Source organism: Lontra canadensis, unplaced genomic scaffold, assembly GCF_010015895.1.
Source record: "Lontra canadensis isolate GAN:19392208 unplaced genomic scaffold, GSC_riverotter_1.0 scaffold17, whole genome shotgun sequence".
NCBI classification, from domain to species: domain Eukaryota; kingdom Metazoa; phylum Chordata; class Mammalia; order Carnivora; family Mustelidae; genus Lontra; species Lontra canadensis.
The window spans coordinates 10,327,581-10,351,032 of NW_022631011.1; the positions used below are offsets into that span (position 1 = coordinate 10,327,581).

Below are 23,452 nucleotides of genomic sequence, written 5' to 3' on the forward strand. Positions count from 1 at the left end.
GGCAGCCAAGTATCATGCACAGACTTAGCCTAGGGTCTCTGGCCCATAGCACATGCTCAACAAATATTATCAGTGAGGTAAGTGTCAGGACCAAAATCTCAGGGGCAAAGGAAGGTGGACTGCAGAATATTGTATGTAAGCCCCATCCTGAGTAGGAGCAGGAAGCAAGGGATAAAGTGAGAAGCAGGTATGGAAGGGCCTCCCAGGCACATGTTCAGGTCCGAGAGAGCACTGATGTGGACTGGACAGACAGACCCAGTAGGCCCAGGGTAGGGGCCACCCACATGGAGGAGCGAGGGCTTCATCCTGAGGATGAGAGGAGCCACTGAAGGATCTACACCAAAGACTGAGGAGCCCAGGCCAGCACTGCAGAAGGTCACCCCAGGTAACAAAAGAATGTTCCAGAAAGACCAAAGAGAGGCAGGAGGGAAAGCAGAGAGACTAGTCAGCAGGCTGGCAGAGCAGATCAGGAAGGAGAAAAATGAAGGTCTGAACTGGGAATGAAAAAAAGGAAGGCACGTGAAAGGGAGTAAGAGGCAGAGAAGTCCAGATTAGGGGACAGAGGATTACAGAGAATGAGGAAGAGACTGGGGCTCTGGGGGACAAGGGTCCTGAATGTTATGGAGGACTGACTGCTCTTCACCACACGATGAATGGACCGTGGGGATGCAGACCAAAGATGGGCTGGGTTTGGACAAGATGCACTTGGGACACCCAGGACATGGCTGGCTCTGCAGGTCTGAGGTCCTGCAGAGTGATCTGGGCCGAGGACCTTGTATGTAAGGATGGCCAGGGAAGCCACAGTGCCAGGAAGAAGAGCGCATCCTGTTGGGAGGCTAGCCAGTCTCCCAAGAGCTCCCAAAACTCCAAAATGCAACAGTCGATGATGAACACAGTGAGTGACGTTTCCTCAGTAAACTCCAGGCAAGAAGATAATTTTAATCCATGTTTGGGGCTAGGTTTAAAATTTGCTGCTGAAGACATTCTGTACTATTAAAAGCCTGCATTTGTAAGAAGTCCTAAAAAAGAAGATCACATGTAAGATAAATTTACAGCCAAGGAAATAACCATTATGACTAAAGGTAGCCCTAGCCCACAGTCCTTCGGGAAGTCTCCCGAGCAAGGAGAGAAGGGTGGGGTGAGGGGGCCCATCTTCCATAAGAATAGAGCAGAAAAATTCCTCATAAACACACAGCAGAGAGATTGGGTTGTGGAAAACTCCACACATGGGAATGGCTGAGTAACTCTGCTTTTTCTTCTTCAATCTCATCTCGGATAAGCTGGAGAAGATGGAGGTTTCTGGAGGAGAGGAACATTCTGGAATGATCTCCTTGGCTGAGACTCTGACTGATAGGGTTTAGAACGAAGTTTCTCAGAGACATGACAACACAACATTTCAAGGGGTTTTTTTGGGTTGTGTTTTATTTGGTCTGCAAACTGGCCTGAATTTCTGGAGGGCTGTAATTCTATCTAGAGTACAAGGCAAGTTTTAACGAAGCATCTAATCCGTCTGGGAAGTAGTCAAGATTAAATGATGATACAAATATTATGGAAAACTATTCAAGTCTACCATTTCTATAAGCAAAAAATGGTCAAGTATCAGCAATTTCACCTGATTTGGCCTCATGATGCTCTGGGTTGGAAACAATGTTTCCCAGGCAGACCTGGCTGTCTACTGCTTTATAAAGACCGCTCTACACAGTGTTTCTATTACTACTTAATGCTTGCTACACTCAACAGTATTAATAACTGATTTTTACTTTAGGAAAATTAAAGCTTCAAAGAAAAGCCTTATTAATCCTAAACCCCCAAAAACAAAATTACCAGGAAACAAACATTCTCTAAGTACAGGGGGAGAAAGCAGCTTGGAAGAGGGGTTAGAGGGAAAAATCAAAATCCTGTTAAAGCCCAAGTGTCCACGTAGAGTTAGAAACTAAAGGCAGATATGCTACTGGCTGCCAGATGTGGTGAGGGGCTCAGGGTCCCACCTGTCACCTGCCTCAACGGGGGTCTCTCCCAGTCCCTTCCTCTCTCACCTGAGCACTCAGAGGGAAAACAAAGAGCACTTTGTCCCAACAAAGTTCAGGACCCAGCTCTGGCCTTTCCTTGCTTCCACGGGCAAGAGCTCCTCCTCCTGACCCTCTGTGTTCCTGTCCACAGCACCGAGAGACTGAGGCCATGCCAGGGAACAGGCCACAAGCAAGAAGGATACAATAGCAGCACTTCCAGAAAAAATGACACCACAGCAAGCAGCCTCCAAACCACCCTCCTACCAATCTATGCAGAGAACCAGTGAGAAGCGTTAGTGGAGAAGAGTTCCCACAAGCCCTGAGATGAGGCAGAGCCAGCCGCAGGCCACTAACTCGGGGGTCCAGCCACATATACCAGAGGCTGTCACAGGTTCCAGGGGAAGGCTGGACCTGGCAATCAATGCCCTCTTTTAGGAAACGCCATGTTGTAGAAGGTGATGGACACAAAGCTGAGCAAACCCACGGTACCCCATGATCTGGGCAGGACAAGAGAGAGATGTGAGCTGCCCCACAGTGAGCCCATTTTTGGCCCCATGCCCAAACTGGCCAGAAGAGGAAGGACCAAAGTGCAGCTCTTAGCTATTCTCTTGGTTTTTTTAGAAAGGGGTGCAGGGTGACAAGAGGGGCCACAGATGGGACACTCAAAGCCCTCTGGGGTGGCATGTCTATCCCCATACACCCACAGTGGCCACAAGAGGAACTCAGCCTTCCTCGCCAAGCAGGACGGGCTATGGTCTTCCTGCCCCTGACTGAATTCCTCAGCAGTGTGGCTGGTCCCACCTGGAGGCCATACCACCAGCAGCAGGCCAGGCCGGTGAGCGGAAAGGTCAGGCTGAGGTCAGACACAGCCAGGGCCCAGAGATCATTAGACACCAAAGCAAAGATTTCAACATGGGGAAAAAATGAAACAAACGAAACATAAGACCATGTCCTCCAGCTACAAGTGGCCCAGCTACCCCAGCTGGCTGGTGGGGGCCGCAACCTGCAGATCGAGTCTCCAACCCGGCCAGCTACCCGTCTAAGAAGAGATTCACACACGGAAACATAGAGGGACTGGAGCGGACTCTCTCTCACCGTCTTCACCAAGAAGTTGCTTCAAACGAGGAACCAAGGGCCCCAGAATGTTCCCTGTTTCAAGCAAAACACACCAAGGGCAGGGGTGGAGTGCGAAAGACCCTTTTCGGGAGATGACAATCCAAACCCCAACTTACAGAACAAGCAAGTAAGGAAAGGCATGGAGAGAATCTTCTCACTCCGTCATGTGGTAAATGTCAGGCCCACCTTAAAAAAGGAAACCAACAAGAATAAATACAGAAACACCAAGGACAAATATACCGAAAATTCTGTAGCCAAGGCAAAGGAACTAGACATCTCACACGAGAGTCAGACGAACACATACAGAAGTTAGGTTCTTGAAAAGGATTTGTCCTGGGACACAGAAGTGCATGTAAGCAATAATTTTGAATTTTCATTTTTTTTTAAAAGATTTAATTTATTCATGTGACAGAAAGACACACAGTGAGAGAGGGAATACAAACAGGGGGAGTGGGAGAGGGAGAAGAAGGCTTCCCGCTGAGCAGGGACCCTAATGCGGGGCTCGATCCTAGGACCCCCGGATCATGACCTGAGCTGAAGGCAGACGCTTAATGACTGAGCCACCCAGGCGCCCCAGTTTTGAATTTTCCAATAAACATATTAATTCTTCCCAAATTAATTGATGGATTTAACATAGTGACAACCAGAATTACAAAACCACTTTTTTGTTTGTTTCTGGCTTTAATTTATGTTTTTTTAATAAACATATAATGTATTTTTATCCCCAGGGGTGCAGGTCTGTGAATGCCAGGTTTACACATTTCACAGCACTCACCAGAGCACATACCTTCCCCAGTGTCCATATCCCCACCACCCTCTCCCATCCCCCTCCCCCCAGCAACCCTCAGTCTGTTTTTTGAGATTGAGTCTTTTATGGACAAACCACTTTTTAAAAAGGAGTGTTATAATTCATTGGTAGTAATAAGGGTGCCCTAACCACCAAGAGTGTCAAAGTTTAGAGAAAAGGATCACCTGAGGCCTGGAGCAAATGAACAGAAAGGAACACAGGTGGGAGCGTCAATTCCCTTATCCCTTCTCAGGACAATGATTCAATCCCAAACAAGATACAAATGTACATACCTTCTAACAAAACAACCCTATCCTCCAAACTTTCACCCCATGTAATAGACAAGGAACCCCCTGAGGATTGTGTGCTAGGATGCGTATAAGTCTTCTTAGGCTGCTGCAACAAATACCACAGACTAGGGGTGTAATCGCAGAAACGGACCTCTTTTTTTTTTTTTTAATTTTTATTTATTCATCAGAGAGAGAGAGAGAGAGAGCACACAAACAGGCAGAGGCGGAAAGAGAAGCAGGCTCCCCGCCGAGCAAGGAGCCAGATGCGGGACTCGATCCCAGGACCCCGGGATCATGACCTGAGCCAAAGGCAGCGGCTTAACTGACTGAGCCACCCAGGCGTCCCGAAATGGACCTCTTTAAAGCCCCATCTTTGGGAACCTGGATGGCTCAGATGGCTAAGCATTTGCCTTCTGCTCAGGTCATGATCCCAGGGTCCTGGGATCAAGTCCACATGGGGCTCCCTGCTCCTTGGGGAGCCTGCTTTTCCCTCTGCCTCTGTCTGCCTCTCTCTCTCCATCTCTCAGGAATAAATAAAATCTTAAAAAAAATAAATAAAGGCCCCATCTTCAAACAGCCATATTCTGAGATCCTGGGGATTAGGACTTCAGCATATGAATTTGGGGGAAGTATATAATTTAGCCCAAAACAGGTTGTTACTGCACTGATATCACTGATTATTACTGATAATAACTGTCATAGCTACAATCCAGGCCTTTCTATGAGCCATTGAATTTTCACAACACTCCAAATAAAGTAGATATTAGCTCCCTGGAAGCAGCCATAGAAAGCAGTTAAGTAATTGTACCAAGGTCTGCGAGATGTCACAAAGCCAGATTCCAAGGTCATTTTCAAGCCACTCCCAGGCTTGACACAGCTGGGGAGCACACTTAAAGGACAATTCATTTTTATAAAAGGCATGTGTGAAGTAGGCATGAACGTGTGGGTAGAAAATGGCTTTTATCTTTAATAGGACTATGGGTGTTTATCTTTTTTTTTCCTTTATATGCTGTTTGCTTTCTATACAAAGGTGTGTTCGCAAACTGCACAATAAAAAATTATAAAAGGCCATTTGTTTTAAGAAAAATATGTACATCATTTGGTTTTACTCCATTTTCTTTTCAGACATGTCCATCTGAGATTGCCTTCAATCCGCTAGCCTTGACACTGACATTCTCATCTCTGGCACACACCTTTGATTAGTGGGCAGTAAAGGACTTTCAGCAGTGGATCCCAGGGCACATGATTTGGGACGGAGATCAAGTCTTGCTTTTGTCACATTACAAGAGCAACCAAGGCAGCAAGTGTCCAACAGGGTCATCTTCTTGTCAACATGCTCAGGCCTCAGTAAGCAGCTCTATCTACCCTTAGCCTCCATTTTTCCAGCGTGGCCATTCAGACTGGAGGATGCCACTATCTGTGTGGTGACACGATCTCTCTCCCTAGATAATACTCGTGTAAAGCCTTTGGTGGGGGAGAAGGCAGAGGCCACTGCTGAGCTCTGCACCTAGTGAGAAATGCTGGGGTGGGGTAGAATGAAAACACTTACTCATGTCAGACTTGAGAGCCAAGTTCACAAAGTAATGACAACATCACAACTTATGCCGAGCTATGAAAGAATTAGACTCTTCCAATTTCCTGCACCGGACTCCTAGTTTCACCGACTATGATGTCATCCGTCAAAGATTTCAAACTTCCACGCCTACAGGGCACAGAGGTAATGTCATAGGTGAAATAACGCAGGAGCAACACAAAAAGAGGAGGTGGAGACGGAGGTATAGAGCCGGTGGGCCCCATGTCAAGGCAACAGCTGCTTCTAACTCTAGCTAAGGATAGCCACACAGCAATGAGGACCCTGTGTGGGCTTGAGCATACGGTTTTTCAAAAAGAAGCCAGAAATCCATAATTTTATGTCCAAATCTCCCAATTTTTAATGTCCCTTCTATTTAAAAAATTTTTGACATACTCTACTGGGGGAAAAAAAAAAACAAACCTGCCAGTTCAGTTTGGCCTCGTGGGCTGCCAATGCATGCCAGCCAACATGATTCCCTACTAGAACAGTCCCTGTCACACGGACTTAGCATGAGGAGGGACATCAAGTGAGGAAGAGCTCTATCACGGACACTGGCTTCAACCCCCAGGCGCTGGTGACAGACCCCCACCCAGACACTTGTGCCCTTGTGTCATCTCCATCAAAGCCCGGCCACATGGCCGCCTTAAGTCCTGACTGAGCACCCTTAGGCGCTCATCTCAGGAGAGGAAGGTGCAGCCAAGACAGGTCAGGGGACGCCCCAGGACCAGTGTATGGGGATAGAGTGTCAAGCCGGGCTGTTCAGTAGAAAACACATTGGCCCAGAACCTGAGCTTAGTTCAGGAAGTGAGCAGCTCCCCACTCCTGCTCCCATCCCCACCACCCTGGGGCCAGTTTGGGCCCCTCCCTACACTCCCTGTCTGCAATCTGAGCCAAAACCTCTACCCTCCTCCCTTGTTTTGAAATGCCAAAACACAAACTTCTTAAGTTTTTCCAGGATGAAGGATTTGGGTTCAAACACCATTTGATCATTTTGTACAACCACCTCCTAAGATCACGAATCTCCTTCCACGCCGTCTATAACATGTCTATTCCCGGTGCTGCCGAAGCCGACAAAAACCTCCTGGCCGGGAGTCTTGAACCTCATTAAGAGATCCCCTAACATGGAAGGCATTTTTCTTTCCCCAGAGTGGAATACAGTTAAGTGATATTTGGCAAAGCACTGAAATTCTCTGGTTCCAGTTTTTCCCAAAGAAATCTGAAATCTGGATTTTTTATTTTTTTTTAGGTCAAATGTTCCAATTTTTAAATGTTGACAGGCATTAAACCATTTTTTTAGATGCATTATAGGGACAAATAAAATGAAAGGGCTGAGCTACAGTAGTTCTCAGACCTTATCCAGCCGGTGATAGTGATGGAGGTGTTTTATGATTAACAGGGACTTTGCTTTACATGAAATGATCAAATCAAATTTCTCCGTGTAAAACTAGCCCTTAAGAAGCAGGTTCCCTTGAAGTACAGCCAGAAAAGGCAGCTGGCCTCACAGAGTCTACTCTTCTCTTTCTCCTCCCCGAAGCAGATCACCTACCTACACTCTCTAAATATGTAACTTGTAGGAGACAAAACAGGGGAAGTGGCCCGTGTGCAGCGCCCCCCAGGGAGCCTCACCAGGGCCCACTGGTTTCACTGTCCCATCCCCAGGGCCTGATGGGGCCCACAGTGAAGGCCCAGTATGGGTGCACAAAGTTCCCAGGAATATACCATTCTAGGTCCTACTTTAATAAGAATAATTGGGAGGTACAAAATTCCACAGGAGACTTATATTAAATACGGGCTATCACGAAAAACTTTAGATCATTTGCTAGAACCATCCAAGAATAATAAGTCAGATAAATATTATTTCTGCATGTTGTGCATTTAGACCTCTTCCCAGCAGCCAGCTCACATTTTTGGAGAGCTCTTGACTAACACCATAACTCAAAACCTATCTTTACCTCTCAGCAGATACATCCTCTACTAAAAGCAACAAATTCCTGGGCCTTTAAAAAAAAAAAAAAAAAAAAAAGGCTGACAGACGGCTGAGCACAAAAAGAAAGATAAATTAATCGAGTTCTAAAAGCAGATGTGGAAAGCCCTGGGTTCTCCAAATGCTCTTGTTTCCTTTGGATCTGGGGGACTCACATGTGGTCTCATGGAACAGAGCTCCTAAGGTAATTTCACGAAGGGCGTGCTATCCTCCACAGCAGTTACCAAACAGCCCACTTTACGGGTTGCAATACTGTTTTCCAAACGCCCACCTGTTGATGCAGTTCTGAGGCAAGGGGCAGAGGTCGGTCTGCTCTTCTCCAGAAGGTCAAGTGCACACCCCCAGCCACCTGCCTTGGCGGGCTTTCACACTCTATGCCATGATATTTCCAACCTAACTGCCCCAGGGCCCACAGCAATTATTCACACCAGCCCATCCTGAGTCTTACCCCATCTCACCCACTCCCCCCATGGAAATCACAACAAAGATGCCTGCCCTCTCCCTCTACCTCGGGACTGACCCCCCACGCTTCTCCTGAGTGGCCTCTGTGGGGCACACTGTGTTCTCCCCAGGAACTGTGAGTTACAAAACTATCAAACTCTGCAGTTTCTCTCCAGATCCACAGCTGGCCTCACCATACCTCACCCAAGGTAATATGGTTGAAGTGCGGTTGGACAAGAAGGCAATTCAAAGGTTGTCCTTGATGTCAAATATCTGGTGGCTGCTGACGGCTGATCACAACCTTAAAAAGCCTAGGAAGTTCTTCAAAGTCAGAAAGGGGTGACTCAACATGCGGGCTTGAAAAAATGATAGTTTCCTTATATAAAAACACAAAAGGCACACTCTGAGAAATCTGTCATTTGCATTCCTCAGAAGGTACCTTCCTGGCATGGGCTCTAGTCAGATATGTCACAGTGGGCTGAGGTTTGCGCAAGGGGCCCTGCTCACCGGGAGGCTTCTGAGATTTAGTGGACATGGGAAAGGCACGCAAAGGCACCTCCACTCTGTGGGAAACGGAACATCCTGGAGTCACCTGAATGGGAGCGAGCCCTTGCTCATTCTCCAGGGAACACCCGGGAAGCCTCCAGCCTTCAGTCAACAGACACAACTGGAAAAGACAGCTCAGAAGGCAAGGCCCTGGTGGCGGCAGTGAAAACGCCGCCTCTCCTGCGTAAGGAAGGGGTGTCTGCAGTGAGGGTCTTCCATCAGTGGTGTTTTCTACACAGAGAAACAGCACATGGCCGACAGGGCTTGGGTATTCGGATTCTCAAACGTTCGGTAGCAGATGTGGGCACCTTCCTGATACTGCTAACTGCCAATTAATGAACCACTGCCAAAAATTTAAAAATAAAATAAAATAGAAAATAAAATAAGGAGACAAACCATTGCCACTTTAACAAGAAGCACTGAGGTAGAGAGCCTCGCTGAAGGATTCTGCATCTTTCCATATTTCCTGACCAGGAAGCACAGTTCGCACAGTTCACAATTTGGGGCCCTGTACAGCCACTGAGCTCCTCTGCCCCGGCACAGTCCCCCCCCGCCCCGGGGCAGGGAGGCCCTCCCTCCCTCCTACTGAGACACCACAGGGCTGCTCATTAGAAAGAGCTTTCTTGGCAGGGTTGAGTTCTTTCCTCCTAACTCCAGCTATGTGGCAGGTGCTGGTAACTGGATTCGTCAGGCCTCGAGTCACACCTTTCTCTTCTGCTGCCTCCATTTAGCAGAGAGAGCCCTTTTTAGAGAGCTCCTTGCAGACAAGGGGCTTCTGACAAAAATATGGCCTTCCTGGGGTGCCTGGGTGGCTCGGTTGTTGAACAGCTGGCTCTTAACTTCAGTTGAGGTCACGATCTTGGGGTCCTGGGATTGAGCCCGGCATTGGGGTCCACACTCAGTGGGGGATACTCTTGAGATTTTCTCTCCCCCTTTCCCTCTGCCCTTCCTCTGTGCCCACCCCCTTTCATAAATAAATCTTTAAAAAAAAAAATGTGACCGTCCTAGTAAGGGCTTATGCCAACCAGCAGAGCCATTCCCCTCAACCCAGGCTTGGCTGTAGACCAACGTTGAGGTTTACCCTGGTGTTACAGTGTAATGACATATCTACACATGCTCCTAGATAAGGGTCAGAAGAAGAAAGATAAACACGTAGATGGTTATATTAATTCGATAGAGGGGTGTGTGCATTTGCTTTAAATAGAACAACAACAAATCCATACCATGTGAACCCACTATTCAAAATCAGGTAATTTTAGGTTTCTTTCCTTTCAGGTGGTTCGACTTATAAACACCCATAAGCCAGGTGGAAAGTAAACTGGAGGAGTTTCCCTCACCCTTATCCCTGTGCCTTTCCCTGTTCTAGGAGTTGGACCTGTGTGAAAGGAAAGCCAAAGATGAGAATCTCTTCGGACACAAAGACAGCCGCAAAAGGAGGCAGCATCAGGACCAAGTGTATGGTTCATCTGTCTACACACCCCATAGAAGCTTCCATGTTTTAACTATAGTAGGGATAGAACCCATCAAATCCATCCTTAAGCTGACAACTCATAATGAGGATCTACCACACGCCCAGGAAAAGATGGAAGCAGGGCAAAAGGAGGCGACGCCCCAGCTTCTCAAATGCCGTGGAGCAGAACCGGGAAGCTGAGGAACTTCCGTGCACACATTTGGCATTTATCAAGAACAGAAACAACACTGACTCAAAAATATGTCCTTAAATTTTTTTTTTCTTCATGAGCCCTATGTTTTCTCTCTTGCTCTCTGCTGCTGTGGCTCCCCAAGTCCAGGGTCCCCGAGGGGAGGCCTCAGTTGGCTGTGCAGTATAGCCAGAGACCAGGAGCTTGAGATGTTTTCACTCTGCCTGTCTCATTAAAGTCCAACTATGGACGTTTGAAAGTAAATCATAATTAATATACTTGTCCTTCACCCAAGGGAAAAAGAAAAGCACTCTTTTCCCCCCTCCTGTGAACGTGGAAGATAGGAGCTGAGGGGTCGCAGGTATACATGGAGATGAGGGAACAAAACCCAGATGAGACGTGTGTGACAGGGCTGGGCACTGCCCCGCTTGACCATGTCCTAGAGAAATGGACTTTATTTGACAACTGCTCCATGGCTTTGAGTCTCAAATCCTTCTATTGCAAAATGGAGATAAGACTGAAGGACATCACATCTCTTTTTTGTAGCTCAAAACTTGATAGCACTGTTTTCTTAGATAGCACTAATAATTCCTGCTCTCCCTTGTCACATTTTTATGGGATCAAATAAAATTATTTATATGAAGGTAGACAAAAATACTGTAACCAGAGAGCATTAATTTTATGAACTGGAACAATGCTCAGTGCTTCAAACTCGACACGTGTCTCACTTTATACCAAAGGAAGGAAGGAAAGAAGGATGGAAGGAAGGAAGGAAGGATGGAAGGAAGGAAGGAAGGAAGGATGGAAGGAAGGAAGGAAGGAAGGAAGGAAGGGAAGGAAACAAAGTTATACCAATAGCTTTCAGAATCATTCTTTAAAGTGCAAGTCCTGGACCCACCCCAAACCTACCAAGTCAGAAACATGAGGACCCAGTGAGGAATGTGAGCTTCTGACAAACGCTCCCAGTAACAACCCAAGTTGGAAAAAAAAACTTTTTCCCAGGAAATAAATTGGCCTCTTTGGTTTTGGGTGACTTCTGGCTAAAATGCAGGCCCACTTAGTGTGGTCTTTTCCTTACCAAATGAAAGAGACTGTCAAGAACTTAATGTGAAGTAGCTTTTTTTTTTTCTTCCTAGTAACTAGGAAGAGATGTGAGGTAAAAACCAGTCAAGTTAGCTCAGTCACTAATGAGTTCTTAGGAAGTGATAAAACCTGATGTCAGTGTTATCTTTTGCTACAGAAAGTCTTCATCACCTTAGTCCATAATCCAAGTCTTCTTAAAAGCCCTCAGTATGGATGCTGGACTCTGGGAAACAAACTGGCGGTTAGAAGCGGAGGGGGTGGGTGACGGGCATTAAGGAGGGCACATGCCGTGATGTGCGCTGGGTGTTCTACGCAACTAATGAATTGTTGAACACTACATCAAAGACGAGTGATGTACTATATGTTGGCTAACTGAACGTAATAATAAAAAAAAGAAAAGTTAAAAAAACTAAGATAAAAACGAAATAAAAGCTCTCAGTATCCAAGTTCCTGGAGGCACCGCCAGGCCTCCCTTGCCACAGGGATGTCATAACTTACCCCTCAGGATGTAGTTCTGATAGTTCTGGTCAGCCTCAGCTCCCACCTTGATCAAACACGTCAGACCTTCAGCCACCACAAATTCATGCACCAAATCCTTGTCATCCTGGCAGGAAAGGAGGGAGGAAAAAAAACAAAAAACAAACTTCAGATACTGTCCCCATCCCTCCTCTGTCCAGGCTGTTAAAACTACGGACGAGCCTTTGAAGCCGGACTGACCTCTGAAGATTGTTCTGGCTCTATTCAAATGAGGTATCTAGAGCTATTGCCAGAGGGATTTTACAACCAGTCTCCACATTGTTGGTTGCCAAAGACCAATGATTGCCTTCTGGACAATCTAATAAAGACCCAGCAAATGAATCCCCTGTCAGGAATATTTATAGTGCTCTGTGTTTCATTCTTCAATGATCACCAGGCTCAGCTCCCCGACAGGTCCCCAGGGACGGGCCACATGAAGCTCGCTGGGTTCCAGCAACAGGAAATGTCCGATCGAAGCACAGACCATCAAGGGGGGGATTCAAAGCCACTCGCATGTTCCAAAAGGCAGTCCTTAAGGTCGGCGGATACAAGGGTCTTGAAAATGGTATCTAAGGGAGGAAGCGGATGCCTCGACCTCCCAGAATGCTCCCAGAACAAGCTGGGAAGCAGAGTGCATGACCAGCTGTGCGTCGGGGGCAGCCATGTGACCCCACACAGGGGCCACTCTGACAGGCCAGCAGACTCAGTTCCCAGAAGGCGGGCTGTGGAAGGAATCTCAGGGACCATCTAAGTTGTGGTTCTCAAAGAGTAGTGCCCAGACTTGAAGGTGGCATGAGCATCACCTGGGTACTTGTTAGAAATGCAAATACCCCAACTGCCTATCTAGAAATCTCTACGGTGAGGCTCAGCAATGTGTGCTTACTGCACCCTCCCGGTGACTCGGGGGTGTTCAGATGGTCCTCACCCCTGACTCCTTCCCCCTAGGATTATCTGGGGAACTTTAAAAAGGAGGAAAAGCAGGACCCTGCGCAGATGGATTTCATCAGAGTTTTTAGGGCTGGGACCCCAGCTCTGTTACTAAATTCCCCAGGAAACTAGGGCAGCCAGTTCAAGGACCACTGACATAAGCCTACCTTCTCTTTATAGGTAAAGACTCAAAACTTTGGCCGAGATCACCTATGTCCATCCAGCCAGCCCCATCACTAGCCCCATCACTAGTCCTCTCTAGGACTAGTACCAAGTCCTAGAGAGCTCTCGGAGAGGGGTTTTTCCCACTACTATTTCAGGAGATTTCCTCAATTGGACGGTGCCTGGTCTCAAATGCAGCTAGCCTAAGACTGGAACATTCATCTTCAATTATAACAACAGAGCAAAAATTAAAATTAAAAAAAAAAAACCTCAGTGATGTAAATAGTAGAAAGCTTAATGGAATAATGAAGGGTTTTTATTATAGGAATGGTCAGCAAACATGGTTTATCTCCAAAAAAGAAAAAAACAATTTAGAGAAACGGGCATAATTCTCCTGTCCCTCTGTGAAATCAGCCCCTCATTCTGATTTTATGGCATTTTCCAATTATATGGATGGAGGACTTGACCTAAATGTGGGCAGGACAGGCGAAGGCCCCCTTTGAACCCAGAAAATACTCTCAACGTTCAGAGGGCACTGGGGGGGGGGAGGTGGGGAGCAAAGCTTGTGCCCTGAAGGTAATGAAAGGCAGCTGTGTTAACTCAGACTTCAAGATAATCATGGTTTTGGAAGCAAGAGAAAATGGGACAATATCATGAGTTTTTGGAAAGTTACTTTACACTCATATGTATAAAGGAAATAAAAATAATTCTCCCTCCATCCATATCCTTTTCCACCAGCATATGTGAAAAGTGAACATTTAGATGAGCTCATGTCTAGTCAGAAAGTTTTTCCAAGCATGTAACAAATGTTTATTACTTTAACTAAAACTAGATTCACACATGACTTCATGGTGAAAAAGTGAGAACAAGCTCTCAAGAAATCGCTCAAGCTAATCACTAATATTAATACAGCAGAGTTGGCTGCCTGGCAAAGGTCCTTGGAACAAACACGAACAGGGGAGACAGTGTTTCTAAAAATTCAGAACCTTAACTACAATTTATGTACATATGTAGATAAGGCAATAAGTAATAGACATTCATGGATAATAAATTATGGAGAATGTCCTCCAAATTGTCAATGCCTGAGATTTTGAACATGTATTCTGAAATACTTAGGCATTAATAAATGATTTTTAAAACATTGGTTTCTGATTAGCATGAAGTCAAAAGGTTAACACCAACTGATAAGAGATGATCCCTGCATTTCAGAATTTTCTACACTAGCCATACTTTAACCTGTGATTTTTTTTTTTTTAATGTCTGTTAGTCAAGGAACATTCAACTCAATGCAAAAGACCAGGGACTTTGTATTTTACACGCTTATACTTTAAGGTCCAGAAAGAACCCCTGCATGTAGAAAACAGGAGATGACGGAAATGCAGACTGTGGGCGTGGGAGAAGGCGATCCAGGCTCCAGAGAGCTTGCCGTCTGCATAATCCATTCAACGCCCAATGATGCCTGCCGTGGTTTGAGCTGTTCTGTGCTCACGTGTGTGGTCTTCCAAACAGATTATACACTGCGGGTAGCAAGCACCTTCTTTCTTGCCTACATAATGCTGGCTGCTCAGAAATATCTGTTTGATGAATCAATGGTAGAAACAACATCCCTGAGAATTCAGAGTTAACACTATGGAACAAACTCGGTGAAGGAAAATGCAACAAAGACCCCAAACATGTTTCTTTTGTTTTATTTTTAAGTTTTCTCACCATGGAACACTTTAACCATATACAAAAGAAGACAGAACAATTTAGTGAACTCTAGGTGCCAATCAATCAATTCATACCAATCCTGTTTCTTCCATCACCCCATACTAATTTGTCTGTCTGCTGCCATGTTAATTTGAAGAGGATTCCAGACATCACATCATTTAGTCCATAAATACTCCAAAATGCATCTCCAAGATGCAGAAACTCATTTTAAAATTATGTACTCACAATAAAAAAGACTAATACTTTATTATTCAATGTCAAATCCGTGACCCAAATTCTGTTTCATAAATACCGTTTTGTGTTTTTGTGTGTTTGTGTCTTTGTTTTGTTTTTTTACATTTTGTACCACGATCCACATAAGACACACATGTGGATTTAAAGGTCTTTTAATTCAACTTTTTTTCCCCTTGAAATTTATTATGTTAAAGAAACTAGGTTATTTGTCCTCTGTAGCTTACAGTCTGGATTTTTTTTTTTTAATAAATTTTATTTTTACAGTCTGGATTTTGTTGACTGCACCAATGTGGTGTAGATTAACATGAGCTTCTTAGATCATTTATAAACCGGTTGCTGCATATGGAGACATGATGAGATCTAGGGTTGATTTTGTTGGCTTAACCACATCATCAGTGATAATGTGAATTCCCATGAGGAGCCACAGACGATTGTATCTCATTTCCACCATGTAAGCAGGCCTTATGCTCAATGCCTTGATCCATTCACTGAGGGTTGCAAAATCGTGATACTTTAATTCTACTATTCCCCCTTACTTATAAGTTATAAGATTATTACAAACAATACTTCCTCCCTCAACTACTGTTTGATTATCCTAAATTTCACATAGAGAATTTACTGTTTTTGGTGCAACTGTAAAACTCTTAGAAGAAAACATAGGCAATAATTTTTTTGACACCAGCCCTAGAAACATTTCTCTAGACATCTCCTAAGGCAAGGGAAACAGACGCAAAATTAAACTACTGCACCTACATCAACATAAGAAGTTTTTCACGGTGAAGGAAACCATCAACAAAGCAAAAAGGCAACCTACTAACTGGAGGAGATATTTGCAAATGACATATCCGATGAGGGGTTAACATCCAAAATATATAAAGAACTTATACAACTCAACACACACAAAAAAACAAATAATCCAATTCAGAGCAGAGGACCTAAAAAGACATTTTTCCAAAGGAGACATCCAGATGGCCAAGAGATCAACAGACGCATGACAAGATGCTCAACATCACTCATCATCAGGGAAATGCAAATTAAAATTATAATGAGTTAACACCTTGCATGTCCGACTGGCTAAACTAAAAAATGTAAGAAATAACAAGGGCTGGTGAGGATGTGGAGAAAATAAAGGTTCCTCAAATAAATTAAAAAGAGAATTACCATATGATCCAGTAATTCCACTATGGGGTATGTACTAAAAGAAAATGAAAACACTAATTCAAAAAGATATATACACTCCTATGTTTACTGAAGCATTATTTACAATAGCCAAGATATGGAAGCAACCCATTTGTCCTTCCACTAATGAATGAGTAAAAAAGATGCACTGTGTGTACACACACACACACACACACACACACACAGTGGAATATTAGTCATAAGAAAGAATGAGATCTTGCCATTTGTGGCAACATGGATGAACCTAGAGGATACTATTCTAAGTGAAATAAGGTCAGTCAGGGAAAGACATATACCATATGGTTTCACTCATTCTGTTTCAAATAAACAAAATCTCTTAAAAAGTAAATAAATAAATTCAGGAATATAGAGTTTTTAACTTAACCACTTCTACCTTTCTTTTTTTTTTTTAAGATTTTTTTTTTACTTATTTGTTAATAAGAGACACAGAGAGAGCAGAAGCAGGAGGAGCAGCAGCAGAGAGAGAAGCAGGATCCCCACTAAGCAGGGATCCCAATGCAGGGCTTGATCCCAGGACCCTGGGATCATGATCCGAGCTAAAGGCAAATGCTTAACCTACTGAGCCACCCAGGCACCCTTCTTCTACCATTCTATCTTCTTTCTCCCACACACCAAGAATCCTAACCCTGAAGACCTCTAAGAATGATAAAGTTAGAACACACACACCAGTCTCAGAAAAGCAATACAACATCAGCAGCAACAAGATTATTATGAACAGCTGATTGTGTGTGTGGTTTCTTTTTGTTCTTAGAGCAGATTTACTCAACATACACAGATCACAGTGTTTTAAAGCCTCTGGGAATAACGAACTCTTCTCTGTTCAGTTCAGCCACCAGCTGGACACTCAGTGAGGTGAACACAGGGATGAAAGAAGTCAAAGCGCAACAGCAACAGCAGGCAAGTTGAGGAACTCTGGGTCCGGGTGAGGAGTGGCAGGAGCATGGCCCTCTGAAGGCACAATGAGTCCAGCCCAAGTGTAGCTGGGGATCTGAGTTAAAAAGAAGGATGTAATCGAGGGCAAACAAGTTTTATTTTGTTCAGCTAAGGAACAGAGAGATATACAGATGGAAATTGCTGAAGACTGAAGACATAGGCATCTTCTAGAAGACTATCCAATTCACCTAGTCCATTCACCCCAAAGACCCAGTGATGAAATCCAGGGAGCTTGTATATAGCTAGACTCAGATGGATGCCCTGTAGTACCTTAAGTTCTATACTATAGGGAACGTCAGAGGTATTTGAAGGGACCGAGAGGAGTCACTTAGGGAGAGGGATCCTAGCAGGAGGGGACAGCAGGAGATAAACTGAGAGACACAGAGAATGGATGTGGGGTGGCAACACATTCTGGCATAGAACCAATGGGTCCAGGGGCAAAGGTGCAGAAAGAGTATGGCTTGCCCCCAGAAGGCAACAGCAAGTAGAATTTAGGATGCAGACAATGGGAAAGAAGTGGGCAGCAAAGACCACATCCACAGGGCTTCTAGGTTATACTGAGAATTCCAGATATAATCCAGAATGCTGCATGGAAACACCAGGAGAATGATTTCCTCAAACGTCTCTGGTAGGAAATTGAAGAACAGACTGAGATAGAGAACCAAAAGCTGGCAGTACCCCAGGATAGCTGTTTGCAATTTTTCCAGAACTAACAGCCTGAAGGCAGACCCCAACCCCAAGTATCTCGGAGATGTGCAGCATGAGGGGGCGATGACATGGTAGGTTCCCAACCGTAACTGTCAGGAGAGCTGAGAGGACTCATGTCCAGAAATGCCGACCCTGAGAAGGGACTCTGCTCAGGAAGAAGGTGCGGGCGTGGCTGAACAAGTTTAAGGACCAGCAGCATGAAAATGTGCAGATGGGATGGGTGGTTGACCCGTCTTTTTGCCAATCCCTTCTCAGGAAGACATCCACAAGGGCACTGCTTCTCTGACACAACTATCACTGACGATGAAAAATTTTTAAGAATGTGGCTAAGACAGGAGCTGAAGGGAAGTAGACCCTATATTCCCTAGGGTCCAAAACTATCACAGAAGGAGCAACGAGCCCATAGAGACACCAGCTCTTGCAAGTGCCATCCTGACTCTGCCGGAGCAGCAGCCTCTTTCTCCTCCCCTGGCTCGCTCGCTCTCTCTCTCTCCTCTGCAGTCTCTCATAAGTGAGCAGCTTGGAGCTTGTCTGCACTCCCGTCCTAGGTTCCTGACTTCCTCAGGGCAGGGAAAGAGGGGAGGCTTAGGAGCAAAGGAAAAAACGGACCCGGAAAGCAGGACATACACATGTGCACAAGGGACATGTCCTGAGCAGCATGGTTTGTAACACAGCCAACACTGCGGATAAAGCAAACTGCCTGCCAACAGAAGAACGCACGGGGCTACTTGCGCTGTATTCATACCCGAGAACACCCAGAGCCACACCAGCCCATCATGCCTACGCCTGGCCCACCTTAGTAAACAAGCTGGAGTACGACACATGCAGCATGTCATATGTGAAGTTAGCAGAAAAGAACACAGACACTGTTAGAGAATCTTCACCACCAGCCCAGAAACATGCATGCACATAACCATCAGCAGAGAGGGGGACCTGGGGCAGGAAAACGATGCTTGGAATGAGGGAGAAAACAAGACCTCAATTATATCCGTAGTAGGTTTTTCTTTGTAGAAGTCGGAGGTCAATATGGAAAAACATGATTTGATCAAGTTGTCATTACTTCCTAATGTTTGAAGTATTTGATATGGTAAAGATACTCTCACCGTGAGATTTTGACCTCACTGACATTTTAATCCAAGGAAACTTTTCTTTCTGTAATCAGTAAGAGGTAGAAACAGGTCTGTATCTAATTCCATAAGCAATGCACAAACAGGACCTAAGAGCATGCTTTTCTTCTTTTTTACCTGAAATATCTGCTTCAGGGAGAAAAGGGCCCTTCTTAAATCTCGCCCACTGGAGTTGTACAGTTTCTCTGGAATAAAAAACATAACAGAGAGAATTAATTAAACTGACTCAATGAACGGTAAAAGCACAGGATGTGAACAATGAACAGACTTTCCACTGGGGAGGTGAGTAGACGGAAGCCATGGAAGATAGCGCCCTCACGTCCAACCGTGCAGAGAACAGCCCAGGCTGCTGCAGGTGGCCGGAAGAGGGGGCGAGAGAGTTGTGGAGGACAAGGCCCCACGTGCACCCTCAGCCCCCACCCTCCCTTTCTCCAGACTTCCATTCCAGATGCTTGTCGACCATTGCACTTAAAGGCCAACTATATCCAGAAAATTAACCCAGCCAAGATGGAATGCATCCCTCCAACTCCCTCCTTCCTTGCCTCACAGCCCCTGACCCACCATGCTTTCTGCAGCTGGGCTCAGCTTTGAGGCACCTCCTTTTCCCCAGGATCCAACCGTCACCTTAAGACATCTAAGGACAGCGTAGTGGCTTTCAGGACTGGATTCCTTGGGGATGGCTCTGTAAATAGCCTTAGCTCTGGGTCTACCTGGGCTTTCACTCATGTTTAAGGATGGGTCTGGCCTGAGCAAGGCAGATGGAGGAGTCCTGTATCGGTCTTCTCTGGCTCAAGACCCAGGCCAACTCCTACAACCCCCAGTGTTCTGTTAGTCACATTTAACATGTACCAGTTAGGCCAGGCCTAAGGAATAAGGAGGTGACCTTGACCTAGGATTTATCCTCCGGAGGTCACAATGTGGCATGGAGACAAAGGAACTTGCCAAAATTACTAGTTAGCCAATGGAGTAGAGCTCCAAAGTGCTGAGGTCAGGAGGAAGTGAGAAACCAGTTATTCCAGTGTATGTAGAATGCCTGGGAGCATGGACTCTGCTCAGCTTCACACAACTCAAACTTGGCCCTGATCTAGGTGACTCAGGGGTCAGGTTAGGTTCCCAACAGCAGGTACCAGACTCACCCAATAAAAAAATCATCCAACATGTATTTCCTGAGCACCTGCCAGGAACTGCTCTAGGCAGCCGGTAGTCAAGAGTAGAGTTAATAAACACAAGGACTAAGCAGTCAGAAAGCCTACATCTCAAAGCTGGGGCCACTCCCTACTTGCTACATGACCTTGAACAAAGTAGTTTATTTTTCTAAGACTCAGATCCCCTGTTTATAAAATAAGAACATGCAACAGCAGATTTAAAGGAAGACAGTTTTTGTGTTAAACACTGATATGGTACAGGATGATGCCAAATTATTTAAAATGTTAAAGAATAAAGCAGTCAAAAGCAGTATCATGCTGGAGGCCAGCCTCTCTGGGCTTCAATTTCAGCATATGGCGGGAAATGCGCAGAACCACACTGCCTGCTTACGTCACAGACTTGAGTGGAAGGACACATAGGTCTGTGAGAGTTGGCAGAAGTCCGGCCATGAGAAGAATATGCCCGCTTGCACAGTAACTTTGGAAGGGAACAGGTTCCCACCCTTGATTTAAAAGGCTGTAGGGTAGGTGGGGCTCAGATCTGCACGGCAGTAGCTGCCTCCGAAGGCCTCCCGACAGACATCTTCACTCTTCCCATCCACTCTCCACCCAAGGCCAGAAGGGTTGGGAGAAAAGGACTACCTGATGACATCACTGGTCCCATTTAAACCCGTCAATGGCTGCCCCTGCACTGAGAATGAAATCCAAAATCCTCTGCAGGACCTGTCAAGCCCTCGGTCATGCAGCCACAGCCCCCTCATCACTATGTTGCAGACTCTCTGGTCTCATCCAGGCACTGGGCAGGTCAGGTTCCTCCAGACGCAAAACCTAGGAAAACCCCCAGTAAGGGATAGAGGCTAGATTGTGTCAGTTTGGGGGTCTAGGGGATGGGTGGTGTCTGATCCCAAGAGCTTCTAAACAATATGCAGTCCATGATCACTTACGGACTATGAAGAGTTTTGATTAAGACAGAATGCATCACCTTCCTAAAAACAAGACCCGAGAAAACTCCAGAGAAATCAGCCATCCCTAAAACAAACATTTGTTTATCACAGACCCTAAGACATGAGGCCCAGATAACTTTCAAGCTGACCTCTAAAGTGTGTGCACAGTCTCAGCATACATAAGTAATAAATAAGTGGAGTGGATGGCATCACCCCTAGGTCTGGTCCCCAGGGTGATCAATCCACAGTTTCTGCCGCTAAACCTCTCTGACTTGACAAATTCTGAGGACAGAAATTTTTATTGTTGCCAGAACCATTTCTAATACATAAGAATAGATCAGATGCAAGCATGGGGATATATAAACTCCCCAAAAGAGGAGCAGATTTATCCTATCCAGTAAGAACATCTGAAGAATGTCAATTCCAAGTACCTCTTTATAAGGTAATAAGACTTGCAGTAGACTTCTCTTGTGCATGTCCCACTAGATGACAAGCAGAAATAGGTCTTAAGTGAATTTACAACATCACAGAGTTAGTTACTGATGATGTGTCCTGGCTTCCAATTCGGGTGAATGAAAATTATGGTTAATTATGTTCAGATTGTTAAGGTTTTTATACTCAAAATCAGGTTTTTAAAAAAGTATTATACTCAAAATCAGGTTTTTTAAAAAGTTTAGTTGAGAATGACAATATTTTGTTGAGGATTTTTTACATGTATATTCATGAGGAATATTCATGATCTGTAGTTTTGTTTCCTTCTAACAGCTTTGATGTTGAAGCAATATTGACTCTCATGAGTTGGGAGTATTCCTTCCTCTTCTACTTTCAGAACAAGTCTATGTAGACTTGATATTACACATTCCTTAAGTGTTTCGCAGAATTCTCCAGTGGAGCCACCTGGGGCAGTGGGAGGCAGGGAGGAGTTCTCTGTATTGGGAGGTTTTAAACTATGAATTCAGTTTCTTCAATTACTATTGGGCTATTCTGATTATTTCTTCTTGAATGAGCTTTGATAGTTTGCATCTTTTAAGGAATTTTTCCAAATCATCTAATTTGTTAAGTGCATGGGCATAAAGTTGTCGTAATATTCCCTATTACCCTTTTATTGACTACAGCAATCTCCTCTCCTATCCCTATTATTGGTAATCAGTCTGTCTCTTTTCTCCACTTAGTCTGGCTAGAGGTATATCCATTTTATTGATCTTTTCAAAGAAGCAGCTTTTGATTTCATTGTTCTTCTTTTTTCTTTTCTGGCTTAATCATTTTCTTCTTTCTGCTTGCTTTTGGCCTAGTTTGCTCTTTTTTCCTACTTTCTTAAGGTGGAAATTCAATAACAATTGATCTGAAACCTTTCTTCTTTTCTAAGTAGGTAAGGCTATAAATATCTCCCTAACTGCTGCTTTGGCTGCATTCTGCACAGTTTGCTATTTTGTGTTTTCACTTTCATTCAATTTGAAATGGAGTGAATGCTGAGCATTTCTTTCCAGTCAAAAGAGAGTAAGTCCTGTGGTGTTTTTTTTGTTTGTTTGTTTGTTTTTTGGACCTATGGTTTATTTAGAAGTATACTGTTTAACTTCCAATTATTTGGGAATTTATCACATATCTGTTACCAATTTCTAGTTTCATATCTTTATGATGAGAACATAATCTTTATAGGACATCAGTTATTTTAAATTTACTAGTGTTTATTTTATGGCCCAGAATATGGTTTATCATGGTGAACATCTCACATACACTTGAAAAGAACAGACTATTCTAGAAATATCCACTAGGCCAAACTGAGTGGTAGTGTTGTTCAGGTGTTCTATATTTTCATGAGCTTCTGTACATCACTGAGAAAGTGTTGAGATTACCAACCCTGACAGTGGATTTTTCCATTTTTTTCTTGCATCTGTATGAGTATTTGCTTTAGGAACACTTTGCCTTTCTCTTGTTATGGGTACTCACATTTAGGATTGCTATGGCTTCTAAGTGAATTAACCTTTTATCATTATATAATGTCTTTCTTCATCTCTGGCAATATTTCTTGTTTAAAGTCTATATTTTTAATATTAATATGATCACTTTTGGTTAGTATTTGCATAGTTTCTGATAGTTAGAGTTGCAACTTGTTTTTATCCAGTCTGACAACCTCTATCTTTTAATTGACATCCATTCACCATATTTTTAACCTTAACGTGCCAAGGAACACACAGCCTCTACTCGAGAGACGGTACAGAAGACGAAGGCTCCCACTGTGCCAGACTCTGTGTAAGAGTCCTGAGTCAGCACCGTGGAGTAAGGTGGCTACGTGACTAAGCAGGGAAATGTGCGTCCCTTCCTGGCAAAACAAAACAAAACAAACCCCCCCCCCAAAAACAAAACAAAACAAAACAAA

General features: G+C 44.6%; 1 protein-coding gene across 13 annotated transcripts in view; it reads right to left on the reverse strand.

The window, feature by feature from the left end:
* FHOD3 (formin homology 2 domain containing 3) overlaps window positions 1-23,452 on the reverse strand; it is a 456,486-nt gene that overhangs the window by 240,625 nt on the left and 192,409 nt on the right. For all 13 annotated transcript variants that reach the window (XM_032859586.1, XM_032859585.1, XM_032859591.1 and 10 more), the window contains exons 4-5: window positions 19,104-19,171; window positions 11,968-12,073 (exon numbers count right to left, since the gene is read on the reverse strand). In XM_032859586.1, the coding sequence (XP_032715477.1) occupies window positions 11,968-12,073; window positions 19,104-19,171 (174 nt within the window). The remainder of the gene's footprint in view (window positions 1-11,967; window positions 12,074-19,103; window positions 19,172-23,452) is intronic.